Below are 15739 nucleotides of genomic sequence, written 5' to 3'. Positions count from 1 at the left end.
TGTTGCAGCACCACGGCAGTCGTTCACCCTTACGAATGACTGAACCCTGCTTTGGTGCTTTAGGCTTTCAGTATGTTCACAGAGAATGGAGGCCTAAAGTACTGCAAGATCAGGCAAGATCAGTAGTGCAAGATCTCATGCTATTGATCTCAGGTGATCTCAGGGTACTTTAGGCCTATGTTCTCTGCAAACGAAGGCCAGGATGAGATCTGCGGCAAAAGGCTTTGCAAATGGAGGGGAGGCTTGAAACATCGAAGCCTTCCTCTGTTTGCAAAGCCTTTTGCCATCTTTGCAAGGGCAGCCTCCAGAGGACAAGAAACAATGGATGGAAACTAATCAAAGAAAGAAGCAATCTGGAATTAAGGAGAAGCTTCTTAATAGTGAGAACAATTAACCAGTGGAACGAGTTGCCTTCAGAAGTTGTGGGTGCTTCATCATTGGAGGTTTTTAAGACAAGACTGGACAGCCACTTGTCTGAGATGTTATAGGGTCTCCTGTTTGAACAGGAGGTTGCATTAGAAGACTTCCAAGGTCCCTTTCCAACTCTATTCTGAATGAAAGGGCTCACAGATTTTTTTTTCCTGATACTGAAAGTGTGGCTGCTACTATTGCTTACAGCAGTGGTTCTCAACCTTTTTAATGCCACGACCCTCAACCGGTCGTAAGTCCAGGACTACCCAACCGGTCGTAAGTCCAGGACTTTCCCTGCCTGGGAGCGCCGTGCATGCATGGTGCCGCCCCCTGAGCCATCCGAGCCTAGATGGCAAGGAGCAGCGACGGCGCAGGGCGACCATCGGCTGGGCTACCAGCGGGCCCAGCCCAGGCAGGTAAGGCACCCGCCGGGCCCCACGCATGCCAGAAACCCTCCCTGTGCCCGCTGCTGCCCTGCTAGCCTTACCTTGGCCGCCGCCCGTTCGGGGCGGCGGCAGGCAGGCCCAGGTGCTCCTGGGCGGCCATGGCAAACGGCAGCGATGACGCAGGGCGACCACCGGCTGGGCTACCAGCGGGCCCAGCCCAGGCAGGTAAGGCACCCGCCGGGCCCCACGCGTGCCAGAAACCCTCCCTGCACTCACTGGCATGCCACCTCCCACCCCTGACCCTCTTTTACTTACTTTTAGTAGTTGCTCTGCAGGGAGGGAAGCTTTCCTTGCAGCACCGTTTGCAGACTGGGGCTTTTGGCGGTCTCAGCAGGACAGAGACAACCTGGACAATTCCTATTGGCTTTTGAAAGCCAATAGAATTAGACTCTATTCAAGAGAGTCTATTCTATTGGCTTTCGAAAGCCAGTAGAATAGACTCTCGTGAATAGAGTCTATTCTATTGGCTTTCAAAAGCCAATAGAATAAGAGGGAGTAGCACAGCTAAAGAAAAGGGGGGAAAAATGGGGGGGAAATAGCGGACAGCCTTGTTTGGCGACCCCCGTGAAATGATCGTTCGACCCCAAATAGAGTTGCGACCCAAAGGTTGAGAACCGCTGGCTTACAGGAAGTTGTTATTTGTATTCTCCCATCATATCTCTTAAGCTTGCCCTAAGATAGCATTGTTTTTGAGCAACGCTATGTTGAAGCCACATTGCGGGAAGATTCAAACAACTCTTCACATGGAGAGCACTATCTTGGTGCATCTTTCAGTGCCTCAGGCCTGGATCTCCTATGCATCTCACACCCAACTAGCCCAAGTTTGAAAGCCTACCACTACCCAGTTGAACCCAGAATGCGGATGAAAGAGCATTTAAATTCTTTGGGCTCAGAACTGCAGTATCAATAAAAGTACTGCTCCAAGATGTTGATTTTTCTCTTCAGAACAAAATATTAACTGAAACTCGACTTCAAACAACTGTAGTTTTCTGAGATTTTTTTTTTAAATTTAAAGAAATAGGAAATACTTTGGTGTAAACAGGAAGCCTAGTTGGTGACTTCATATTCACGCAATGCTTTTTTTCTGCTGAAGAATAGTCAGGGGGGAGTGGGATGAGGCAATCTAGAAGACAGCAGAGTGTGAAGGAAAAGAAAGTTGACTACATCCACCTGCAGATGATGAGGGAAAGTACAAGAGCCAGGAAGATGATATGTTCATTTCTGGCTAGTCTGGATTTCAGGCCAAAACAAGTGAGGTTAAAAATGTTAAAAAAATGTTAAAAAAAACTTTCTTTTTATCAGCAAGCCCTGTGGAATTTAGAGTTATTATTAGTAGTTCTACTTCACTGGGCAGCGTTTCCTGACTACAATTAATCATTTTAAAGAGTTAATTATACGGAGTCATTAATTGATTATAGAATCAAATTAGCATGGTGGTTGAGAGGTTGAACTGAAGCTGGGAAATCCCAAAGTCAGGCTGCTATCAAGCCACAGAAGGCACTAGATGATTTTGGACCAGTTTCTTTCTCTCAGGCAAATCTACCTTACAAGGTAACTGGAAGTAATCTTTCATTTGATCTCCACATATACTCTGTTTCAATCTCCAGAGAAAAGGGAAATCATGCATGCAATAATACTTTCTTTTTGGAAAGATATATCAGTGAGCCTAGAATGGTTGCTGCAACCCATATCAGCTATTCTGTGCGTAAAAGAAAAAGATTTAAAACACATCCCACATCCTGTCATTGTGCGTACTAGGTGATTTTCTATCTCTGTCCCCAAATACACACACATGGTGAGGACATCTGCATGCATGACTAACCTTAACAGAAGCCTCAAACTACACATTTCCTGGCAATTGTTCTTCAATTTGAGTAGTTTGTTTGATGGTTTAGGATATTCATGTATTCTCTACTCATGTACCCATTGATAAAAATAAAAGTGAATCTAAATATATATCTTTAAATAATGTTTTCTATTGGGGGATTTCCTTTCAATGTATAACTTATTCTTAAAATGCAATATAATAGTCTTACAAATGAAAACTACAGTTATTAGAAATACACTAACTCATCCATCTGTATTCCAAACTGCTGTTTTTGATTTATAAAATAAATCAGCTGCATCCAAATGTACAGTGATATTTTTGCAAAATGTATAAACAAAAAGCTAAAAATATAGGCCCACAGAGACAAATGTGAGGGCAACCCCTTCAGAGGGAGACCATAACAAAATTAAGGAGAGGTTTTTTTTTTAATCTAATGTCAAGTTATGGAAGGCTTTTTCAAAAGAATTATCATCTGGAAACACAAAATGCAAATTAGAGTAATTTATCAGATCACAAGATATTGCATAGTAAAGATCTGCAAATCTATATATAAATATCTGGATAAGTTAGCTGCAGATACTTGCCATGCCACAACACTGAGTTTCAAATAATCACCATAATAATATAATTAAAGCAAGAACAATTTTTATAAAAAAAAACTTTAATGCAATCATACCTCATCTGGGACCATAACAAGAGGGTATCTGTCTTCAGAGAGAAAGTTAAAGAGGCACCATAGTTTGAAAGCATCTTCATGGGATACAACACTGTTCCCGTTCTTATCTGGATTATAATTCTTCTTTGCTGTCAATGTCCAACAAAGTTCATCAAAACTCTCCTTGACAAAAGTTCCTTCTGCTACCTGCAAAAGCAAATCAGAAGTTATTCATTTTTACTGAGAGACAAATAATTGTTCTCCAAAATGGGCTGAGAAACCCCAGCCAACAGATAGTTCCAAGCCCCTAATTGTTACCAAAATTTGGCAGCAAAATCAGCCACATTTGCTTGTCAAATGTGTGCCAATTCCTTAGTACAACTCCAAAGCCAGAAAAAATATCTCTTCCACTGGCTCACCAAAGGGCATGAAGGCTGAGTTATGAGTTATAAATATAGTAATATTTCATCTCTGAGAGAGAGAGAGATGGGAAGTACCTAAATCTGACAAATAAATAAATAAGGACATAAATCAGTGCTGTATTTTTTTTTTTTTTTGCCATCAGTGTATTATCTCTCATATCATGGTGATGGGGGAGGTGACTGTATATTATAACTGATGGTTGCTTGATAGAGGTAAGATGCAGACTTGAGCCTTCTTGATGCACAACTTAATCTCTTTATCACAATGCTATACCAGCTTTCTGCTTTGTATGCTTTGTTCATTTCCTCTATGCAAAAATATTTGCCTTCAAGTAAAGCACTTTTCCTTTCCAGTGAAGAAAAAGAAGAAATATAAATTTCTTCTTCAGTAGTGCTGAATATAAATAGATTAGTGCTAGGTTAATAAATAAACTCTACCCCTAGGTCTAGGAGCAAAGTCAAGTTTTCAAAATATGTGAGAACATCATCAAAGTGAGAGTTGTAAAGATCACAACCTTTGACCTTTGACTCCACAACAATGCAGCTAATCCCCCTTTCTCTCTATCTTCCTCCCTATGCACCAAGCAGGCTTTATTCTTCCTCTTCCTCCTCCCTGTTTGTCCATTTAAATGTTTGTTTGGTGCCTTCCTTACTTTAAAAGTCATAAACTGATATTTTTTTTTTTAAAATGTATAAACAGTTCTGGAGATGGAGCAAGAAATACTGGAAACATTCTATCGCTAACCTGCTTATAAACTAGCCAAACTGATTTTTTCTGAGTTTCATACTATAAATAACTTTGAACTTTAGACCATAACAGAATACATGGAGTTCTGTAAACACTGCTATAATTATATATACCTGTAGCATGCAGTTAACATGGCTGCCATTATCAAAAGATAAAGATTTGATTATCATGGGATTTTTCTGACGTTTAAAAAAGTGTTATTGTAAAGGTTTGGAATTATAATTCTGACTGTTCTTCTGCTGTAAAAAAGGAAGGAGATATGAAACATGTATAGATGCAAGTCTGAACAGCTTCAACTCCACCATCATGGTCATGGAACTGTGGTCAAAGTAATTCCAGATCAATTTTCAGAAGTTTCAGGAACATGATATTCTTAATACATTATAAAGACAACATACTAATTCTTAAGCAAATTGTATTCAGAATTTTCCAGTTTTCTCTGTTATTGTTGTAAATTAATTTTCTCCAATTGCTTGCACTCAAATATATTATATTACAGTATACCCCCCATAGTTCCCAGTAAGCATAACTTTAAGCCATTATATTTCATATACCAACACATCGTGAGCACATCAAGGTTGGGCATACTATTATAGGTCCTGTTTCACACCTTTTTTTTAGCACATTCCTGAATAGAGGGCTTTCCAACAATGTGCTAATTAATTGTTGATCCCAGCAAAATTCCTGTGATACAGAATAACCATCTGTCTTGACATTAGACAACAGCGCATTCAATTAATAACATTTTTTTTCTATGTAAGCCACATAAACATGTATCCATGTTATCCTTTGGGAATAGAGATCTAAAGGCTTCTCTTTTTATGGAATAGAAACCATTTTCCTTCTTGCATATGCAAAGTAATTGTAAAAACAAAGAACTAACTGGTCAAAAAGTCTTCCTGAAAACATTAACCTCCCAGCAAAAACTGGAACTACCAGCTAATCCAAAATATCAGAGAGGCTGAACTTCAGGCTATCTAAGTGAATGAAAGAAAAAAAGGCTTACCTTGTCCAGGATATATTTGTTGAGATATGGCATATATCCCTGACTCGATACTGGACCATCATCATCATCTTTGAAATGCTCCTCCAAAGCTACAGGATCATGGGGAATACAAAGCACAGTGTAGAGGTTGTGAGAAAGCACCTGGGACACTAAGGGAACAAGTATTCAGTAATGAATTAGATACAATATGGGATGCATGCTTGTTTGTTTGTTTGTTTTTTACATTATTGTCTCATTCACATGCTAAACAGGATGAACTTAGTGGCTGTCATTCTCACATCTTTACGGAAACTATAATTGGCCCTATTTCTGAACAGACATATGAACAACTAGCATATTTGCTAATGTGTCCATCCCCCAATACTATTGACTAGGAAAAGGCCATATCAGATAACAAATTATTGCAGTCCCTTCTCCCTTAAAAATTATTTATCTGAGCAAAGATAAAGTATTCAAGACTTTTAGAACCTCTCAGAACATTAACTAGCATCTTACGGCAACAGAATATACAGCCTTGAATGCAAAATAATGTACACAATGTACTTTAACCCTTTCCCTCTATACTACTTCCTTCTCTCAACTAAAACGGGTTTGTATCTTTACATACAGAAGACATTTATAATGCCTGTGTGAAAACTCTCTTCTGGCTCTGCTCATAAAATGCAATGAACCCACAAACTAGCCAATCCTATTTTAGCCTCCTCATGCAGGTTTTCTTAACCAGGGTTCTGTGGAATCCTAGGATTCCACGAGAGGTCACTAGGGATTCTCCGGAAGATCATGATTTTGGAAAAGCAGACACCGAACAAAAACCCTTCAACTTCAACACTGGGTTGGATGCCCAAGCATGCAGACCTTGGGTGGAAACAGGAATTGTGCAGGCTCATGCAAGCAGGGAAGTGACCAAAACACCAGCTGAGGAGGGAGTAAGAGGAGGGAGGAGGAGGAGAAGAGGAAAAGCATCTTGGTTCTGATAGTTTTCTATTTTATTTTGCCAGAAGGAATATGTCAGGATCAAACTTCACCAGGACTAATCAAATGGAAGTTTCCTTCTGCAAAATCCTACACTGATATGGACAAAGTAATAGTTTGAATTTACAATTCAACACGCAGAAGACTTTCAGAGTTCAAGGATCTAACCCATTTCTGTGCTTAAGGTAAGCAAGCTGTACTGTATACTTATTCAATTGACTATTTGGAGCACTGCGAAGTAAAAGGAACACTTTTATACACAAGTCTACAAGACATATTATCTGTGAATCCATTGAATTATTCATTTAATATAAAGATACAGTATAAACTCTTCCAAAGTGGAGTTCGACTTTTAAAGAGAATATGTTTAAAAGATAGTTAACATCAATTTAGATGGAAGAAGGACCAGATAAGGAGGGAGACCCAGGTGACACAGTATTGAATAACTGGAGGTTGTATAAATATTTATAGAAGTATATACCGAGAAGTTTAGATAAATAGAAGTATTAATGTAAGAGAAAATTAATCTTATTGTATATAATACAGATAGGGAAATCTGGAGAGAGGAGTTGCTCAGACATTACCCCTGAATTGTATCTGAAGAGGGATGAGAGGGAAGAAAGGAGAGGAGAGAGAAAAGAGTAAAGGAGGGGAGAAGGAAATAGGAAGGTTGGAGGAGAAGAGAAGTGGGGAGAAGTGGTGAAGGAAAGAGGAGAGGAAGAAGAGGGAAGTAGGGAAGAGAAGAAAGGGAGAAAGAAAGTAGAGAAGAAGGAATGTGGATACAGTGAAAGGGGAAATGGGCGAGCAACACCAAAAGTCATGTGTATGTATTTATTTCATTTTATCAAAAGTATCTTATACATGAATATAAAAAGAACGTATGTTAACATCTGATAAATATCACGGTATATGTATGGGGGAGAGTTTGGAAAAATAAAAAATTATTAAAAAAAACTTTTAAAATTTCCCACCCAATAAATATTATTTCATTAACATTTCCTCTATCAAGTATCCTTTGATTTATTTTTTGATTTACCATAGGACATGCTCACAGTGAAATCTCCTTTATACCCATTCAGAAATTAATAGAGTTCAGTTGGACTAATTCTCTAAGAAAGTGACTGCAATCTGACAGACTTAAAGGTCTCTCAGGCAGAAGTGTTGACATTAAACATTCTCTATGATGACAGGCCTATTCCAAATTTCAACTAGTATAAATGTATAATTAGATGTGTGGGGGGGAGGGAAATCAGATGGTTTCTCCGCACCCAAACAATGGAATAATTCACGTGGATAAACACACTCCTTTAGAGAGGTTCAATTCAGGTTCATCTGGGATTTGTAGAGCCTATGCTTATGTTAACTTATCAAAGAAAGTATTTGTGTTTTGCACAGAATGCATATAAGGGGCTTCTTCATTAAAAAGGATTGCCAAAATAGGGTCTGAAAACACTAATATACTCATTTTACCAGCAAATGCAACAATATGAAAGTGTTTTACAGAAACAATAATAAAATAAGATTTTAAAAAAAATCTCTGAAATGGCTAAATCTTGCACAAGAGCATGCAGGATTTCAGGCAAGACTGAAGCTTCTTAAGATTTGAGGCAATCCTAAGTGGCTTTGGTGTTCTTGTGAGAGACTGAACACAAACTACAATAATCAAAAACTTGCAAAACTGTAGCCATTATGCCCTTTCATCCACCCCCTAACACAGTGGTTCTCAACCTTTCTAATGCCGCGACCCCATAATACAGTTCCCCATGTTGTGGTGACCCCGAACCACTTATACATCACCGGGTGCCAGGGGCGTGGCCAAAGAAAAGGGGTAAAAATGGCGGACAGCCTTGTTTGGTGACCCCCGTGAAATGGTCGTTCGACCCCAAATGGGGTCCCGAGCAACAGGTTGAGAACCACTGCCCTAACAGAATGTAGTTATATTTGATACCTTAAAAAGCTGGATTAAATTCTGGATTAAAGAAAAGAATCTTCTCAGCTAAGAAAAAGAATTATGTAATAAGATTTTAATTAGTTAAAATATAGCAGGATGAAATAAAAACTACAATTTTAGGTACATTTTCCTGATACAGTGGAACCTACTCCTGAGTCAACATAGGTAGGATTGTACTGCAAGCATCTTATCTTAACCTTTAGATAATAAGAGCTGAAAACAACTCAGGTAACTGGATTCAAGTAAGGCCAAGTGATATAGTCCCTTTTATACAGACTTTTACCTAGAGTTATCAGTCAAGCTAGTTATATTGTTCTTGTCACAATTGTCAAAAATCTTCCCCAACTTTTCAGGCTTCCTTCACCTTGTCCGTACACATTTTCATTGTTCTCCTTCATGCTACTGGATATGTTAAGCACTGCAAAAATTCCCAAAACACATTTCAGATAATTATCTGGCTTTGGGAGAACTACTGGATATTATGGGAAATAAATTTAAAAGGACGTTACAAATGTATACATTTGTAAAACACAGTAAAAATAAATGGAAGCTTTCACAGACACTTTGTTCTCTGTGGAGCCCACCCTGTTTCAAGCAAAAACAAAATTCTTAGTGTACAAGTGTTGACTCCTGGCGAGTGCCTGGACAGTTCCTATAGATTTTTGGCAAGCTATCAGAAATGGTTGCCCTTGCCTGCTTCCTAGGGGTGAGAAAGAATGACTGGATCAAAGTCATCCAGCTGGCTTTGAGCCCAAGGCAGGATTGGAGCTCACATAGCTAATACCTTAGCCACTACACTTGTCTGGCTCTTGGAAACTCACAATCAAAAGTTACACGAATGACAATAGTCATGATCCTCCTGCTTCCCAGTGAATAGCTTCTTTTTCAATATTTTTGTATTGAATCCCTCAAATTACTGGCTTTCACTACAACTTGGGATGGCAAATGCCATATCCTTAAGTAGATGCCTACTCCTCTAGATTCATGGAAGAGGGAACATCAAAAGCCATAATAAATAAAATTTGATAAATCTGCTGTGATATACCCATTTCCCTCTTTTTTTCTATGCTAAAAATCCCACTAAACATTTAAACTCACCTTCATATGTAAGTTATCACTGTCTGATCTTTGGATTGCTTTTTTCTGCATTTTTTTTCACCTCAAAAATAATAGTGTTCAGTATTCAACATGATCACATACTTAATATAAATCAGTGATAACGCTGGCCATTCTGTTATGTTTTGCCTTTCCTAAGAATCAACAGCAGGGGTCTAATGTTCTTAATTACAGCCATATATCTGGTCAACATTTGCATCAGTTAATGGAATTTAAAAAAATAATCACTCAGGATCAAAACTCCAGAAAAAACATTTTTGATGGCTGGATACTTTCCTCCATGGTTCATGTAACTTTCCTCCTAACAAATATGTAAAATATGTAGGAAAAATAACATTATTAAAAATGTAACTTATATTTAAAATTTATGTTTAAAGTTTAGACCAATTTTTAAATAAAGAAATAAGATCTAAAATATTTTTGTACCTTCCTTCCATCCAACTTTATACTGGTAGTTTTTATTAATACAAATGCTTGTTTAGCCATCAACAAACATAATTTGCTCTAGATATAAAGCAGTGAAGAGGAATGTTCTTTTCAAAATATTGGCACTAGCTGAATTTTCACAATTTTTCTTTGTTCCACCAAACCATTCCTTTTTATTGTAGGTCTGTTTATTGCCTTATGGCTATAAACATTTTTTATAAAGCTGATCTATTTTATAGCTGTTGGATAAATGTTTTTTTTATGATGAATTTATTTAATTAAATTTTATGACCTCTATTACATAAGAATACTGACAGATTCAATAAAACATTTTTTTAAAACATTAAACATAAAGGAGTCTTGGCACATTGAAAAATAGTAAGCTTTTGTGAGCAAGTTTTACTTGATAACACGTATTAGATCAAACAATTTACATAGTGGATACTCAAGTGGTTGTCAAAATGGGTTAATATGCCACTAAATTCTTATTTTGCCATAACCGCGTGAAAAAAGACAATGATATTTACCAATCTACTTTCTTCAAAAAATAAAAGGTAAAGTGCAATGTTAACATTAATTATAATTTATTTTATTTATTTTTATAATGTAGATAGCTGCCCATCTCACTGAAATGATCTGGATGGCTTACAAGGATTGTATCATAGAAAACCCCACAACCTGATAATCCCTAACATTCCAGATTAAACAATAACACTCCCTCCATGAAAAAAGCACACCAACAATAGCAAAACACTTCTACCATAAGGCCCAAATGCCTGGGGATACCTTGCAAAAACTAACAAGAATGGGACCATCCAAGGGAGATGTTGTTCCTCAAGATTCTCATTGTTATTGAGAAGATATGGTCCCAAGGTCGAACAAGATGGCACTGTTTGATAGAAGGTACCTGAAGCAGGGCCTCTCTGCTAATTTAGTGGGGTAAGCAGAAAAAGTGTGGTATTAACCTGATAGGGCTTTATAGATGATAACCAACTTTATTCAAAAGCCTACTGGAGCCAAGATAGTTCATAGAGCAACTGTGTTATATGGGTACTATGAAAAATGCCAAAATCTGCCTATGCCACTACATTCTACACCAGCTGCAGCTCCCAAATACTCTTCAAGGGCAGACCCATGTAGACCAAGATACAGTAATCCAGGCAGGAAGTTACTAAGGCAGAAGTCATCATAAGCAGGATCTATCAGTCTGGGAGTGGTGCAGAAGATGAATCTGGACAAAACACAAACACATCAGCTATGGCTCCTGTCTGCTTCTGACAAGAGCCAGGAATCCAAAAGAACCCCCAAACTGTGTACCAACTGATTGGGGAAGTGCACCCCCTGGAGAGTTAAAGATGGAAAACCCCTAGAGCCAAGGGGCCTTTAAACTCACACAAACAGTTTTGCCAGGATTTGATGACAGAGCTATTTGCTTCTAGAGGTATTTATACCCACTTACATTATGTGCTATGTAAGATAGCAGCCAAATGAGAGAAGCGCAAAGGTTTTTTTTCTTACAGATGAAAGAAGCATTGAGGGAATATGTGAAGGAGGTGCAAAACAATTGCAACTATGAGTCTCATCCCCAAAGGATCAAGAAAAATATTTAATAGTCAGAGCAACCCACCATGTTTTTCAATCTGAGTAGTCCATTTAAATACACGATATGCCTTAGTTGTGTTCAAGGAATTATCCAAAGGAGCAAAGCCCTCTTCCAAAGTTCATCTGAAGAGGCAAAGATTTGAAAATGGGTACAATATAGGGTTATATACTCAGCAGCAGCACCTCCCCATCTCTCTGACTGCTCTATGCCTTGCACAGGAGGAGGTTAGGCTTCTAGATTCATGGTGTTTGTTTCTAAATTTTTATGTATTAGGGGCTTTCTATGGTATTTTTCATTGGTTTAACGTCCTAGAATTTCTGGGAATGGGCAGCATTCAAACAAAAGCTAAATACTATACATCCAGCTGAGAGATCATAAGAGGAATTGTACCTGTGTTCACTGAAATGTAAGCACATCTCTACAATGACCTGGGATCATAAAGCAGGATCCTGAATTCCATAGAGAGCTTTATTCATTTTCAAGTGAGTACAGCTATCCTATGAATCAGATGACAGCTGGAAGGAGTGGGAAGTTAGAGGCTGCCTACTGTTCCACTAGGGCTTTTTCAGGCAAATGCTTGAAGAAAGCCAATCCTTCTCTTCACTTGCCATTCCTATTCGTCAAGGTAGGAAAGAGAAAAGATATAGGAAATTTTCCTAAACCTTAAAGCAATGAGGAATAATAAGACCTAAAAGGAGGGGCTCTTGAGGTCTTACACACTAGATGGAGAGACCTAGCCTTTGGCATGAATGTGCAAAAGATTTAACTTTCATGCAGTATGTCATGACCCCACCAACCTTGAGCAACAAGAAAGACTCAGAGAAAGAGAGGAAAGGGCTGCTAAAGAGTCATTGCAGGACATTTTTTTCAGTGGTATTTATAGCATTTTGCAGTATCTTCTAGTCATCAGTGATGTGATATAAAGCTTGTTCTCAGTACTGCTACACTGGTATAATGACAGACAGCAGGCAGATGATGCTTGAAGACATTATAGATCTTTAGTGACAAAATAACCACAGATAAAGAATCTGTCAATAATTTTGAGCTGAAGTCTATCAGACAGGAGGGCTCTGCATCCAGAAATCCCTAATATAGTATTCCATGTGTCAAATTACCTAAAAAAAAAATCACAGGCAAGGTCAGATTGGGAATCAACTGAAAGGCAGTGACATGGTAGGTTCTGGGTCAGGGAACTGTCCCTTTAAAAGCTCTCAATTTTTCACGAAAGCAGCAAAAGCCAATGTGGTCAAGATGGATAAAAGGCCAAACTGCATTCCAATTTTTATTGAACAAATTGTGTGCATGGAGCTATCCAAGGTCCTGCAATTTTACAATGACCCTTCATTCCACTTTCATGGCCAAACTGCCCTTGAGCTCAAACATTCAAACTGTTCTAAAATGTGTACAACCTTACAATTTCCCCAAGCTATTTTGAGCTAATAGACATATCTGGAATGTTGAAACAATGTGCTTTTTCAAAATGGACTAAAGGGGAAAGAGAGGACATGATCAGTTATAAACCATTGGTCAAAATACTACATATCATCTTATCTATCACCATCTCATTTCATGGGATCTTCATACTATCTTGTTTGCTTTATTTTGTTTTGTTTTCTGAATTAGTGAGTATACTACTAAATAAAGCTACTGCCCTCTGTTGTTTTTATTTTCTGAGAAAACTTAGGGGACATTTGGGACCAAAAGGAATTATTGGAAAAAAAGGTGATGTTGGATGATGGCATTATGGTCTGTAACATACCAGCTTCCGATTTCACGTGTGGTGTGTGTGTGAGAGAGAGAGGGGGGGAGGGAGAGGGGGAGAGGGAGAGAGAGGGAGAGGGAGAGAAGGAGAGAGGGAGGGGGAGAAGGGGAGGGAGGGAGGGGGAGAGAGAGAGAGAGAGAGAGAGAGAGAGAGAGATCAGGCTGGGCCAATAGGAAAATCTATAGGAAAATATATGATCACATTAGGGCCCCGGATATTATATTGGACTTCCTGTGGAATAAATTCCTCTGTGCAATCATCCTGAGATTCCTGATTAAAATAAGCTTTATCTAGGCATTTAAGAAAAGAGGACCAGAGCAGCATGTTACTTCTTGTTAAAAATCATTCATTCATTCATTCTTCATATCCAGTAGAACCTAAATCAAGAACATATCCAATAAAGTACAGTCCAGTAACTAAGATTTCAAGCAGTAATTACAAATCAGGTTGTATCCATGCACATTTTTCACTCTGTTTAATATTAAAAAAAACAAACTAGGGGTTGGTTTTCTTAAAACAAATATTAAGAATTTAGACCAGAGATTTAGAATATCCTTGAGAATATTCCATGCACATCAGCATAGATGTAGATTTATCAAAAAGGTTTTAGCAACATTGCCTTTCCATTGTGCTTTTGAATAATATCAGTTGTTTTCATTTATTATGTTGAGATTTTGCAATATATGAGCAGAGAAACTCAACAACATAAGATTTATGTGTTATTTGTTTATTTATTTATAACATTTTGAAACCACCCATTTCCCTCACATAGAAACTCTGGGCAGTGCACAAATAAAACATTAAAACATAAAAACTGAATACATAAAATTTAAAAAGGGACAAAGATATTTAAAATTCAATATTAAAAGGTTATACATCTACCAATACATTCCTTTCTATTGCATGCCCCTCCTATACTAATAATTCTGTTCAAGGCAAATCAATGTTCAATGAATGTCCAAACTTATTTGGCTAAAACATGTATCATCAAATATGGGCTGATTCCAAAACTAAGCTGAGCTTTTAGCTAAACGACTGGTTTAATCCTCAGTCCCAGACAGGGTTTTGTAATCTGAATTATAACAACACCTCCTTTTTTTATAAAAGAGGGGACATCAATGGTTATATAAATCTGACAAATAAATAAACAAACATATATGAAATCACTGGAAGGACTGTAATGAGTAGCGTTCTTTACTCTAATTCATAATTGCAGCTGTGGTACTCCCAGTGCCTCCTGGGTAGAAAACTTGTTGATTATGGGTCCTGCTTAATAATTAGTTACTTTCAAATATTCATTTCTCTTTCTCCCTTTTTTTTCTAGTGATGCGTCTGGTTTTTCCAAAAACACATTGCTTCAATGTTTTCACTAGTTTGCTAGGGTTTCTGCACAGAACAGGTGGACAGAAAATTCAGCTCAATGGCATACAATCCCATCATGTTTCATGTCTTCTGCAGATTATGGCTGAACTCCATACAGTAATATTCATCCTAGGGTGGACAGCAAGCAAGCTTAAAGCTTGAGACATTTGCTGATTTATAGATAGTCCTCATTTTACAGTTGTTCATTTAATGATGGTTCAAAGTTAGGATAGCCTTGGAAAAAGTGATTTACAACCTGTACTCACACTTATGATATTTGTATGACCCCTCCTGGTCACATGATTGCAATTTGGATGCTTGATAACCAGATTACATTTACAACTGTTTGCAGCATCTTGCGGTCAAATGATCGCAATTTGTGGCCCTTTTTGCCAATTTCCAACAAAAAAAACACCCATTGGGGAAGCTGGATTTGATTAACGACTACGTGATTCACTAACTAACCTCTGTAAAAATTGTCATAAAATCAGGTCCAACTCGACTAATGACCACAATGACTTACATCTGAAATTCCAATCCTAATTTGTGGTCACAAGTCAAGAGCTACCTGTAATACCGACATTTAAGTCTAGCAAAAGGAGTTGCTGGTTTGTTCATTGTTGTTCTTTATCAGTTCCAGTGTTGTCTTTCGGAGCAGAAGCATGCTTCCTGAGAGAGCAGATCTGAGACTCTGATAAGTAGGTGAAGATCAGGACCAGAATGTCCTTTGCCCAATTTCAACTTCTACTTCTACCAGCTGCAACCCTTTTTGAAGCAGGAGACTCTTACGACAATCAAGTCTGCCTTCATCACTGCATGACTGGACTATTAAAATGTACTCTTTGTGGGGTTGCCTTGGATGACCCCTCAGGTACAAATGACAACAAACCTAGAGGATGACAGTAACTAATAGATCAGAAGAGGCCAGTCAATATACCAATACAAAGAAGGCACACTTAACAGAGTGTGAAAACTATTGTACAATATTCTTAATTTCACATGCTAATAAAACAATTTAATGCAAGTTAGAA

At 38.0% G+C, this 15739-nt stretch overlaps 1 protein-coding gene across 1 annotated transcript in view; it reads right to left on the bottom strand.

The window, feature by feature from the left end:
* The window catches only part of DEF6 (DEF6 guanine nucleotide exchange factor), a 49728-nt gene that overhangs the window by 21716 nt on the left and 12273 nt on the right, over positions 1-15739 (bottom strand). The window contains exons 2-3 of the mRNA XM_039339541.1: positions 5517-5657; positions 3362-3547 (exon numbers count right to left, since the gene is read on the bottom strand). Coding sequence (XP_039195475.1) covers positions 3362-3547; positions 5517-5657 — 327 coding nt within the window. The remainder of the gene's footprint in view (positions 1-3361; positions 3548-5516; positions 5658-15739) is intronic.

Source organism: Crotalus tigris, unplaced genomic scaffold (genome assembly GCF_016545835.1).
Source record: "Crotalus tigris isolate CLP2741 ecotype Arizona unplaced genomic scaffold, ASM1654583v1 scf7180000017550.10884619, whole genome shotgun sequence".
NCBI lineage: Eukaryota > Metazoa > Chordata > Lepidosauria > Squamata > Viperidae > Crotalus > Crotalus tigris.
The sequence above is the reverse complement of the archived record's forward strand: the minus strand, read 5'-3'. Positions and strand labels throughout refer to the sequence as shown.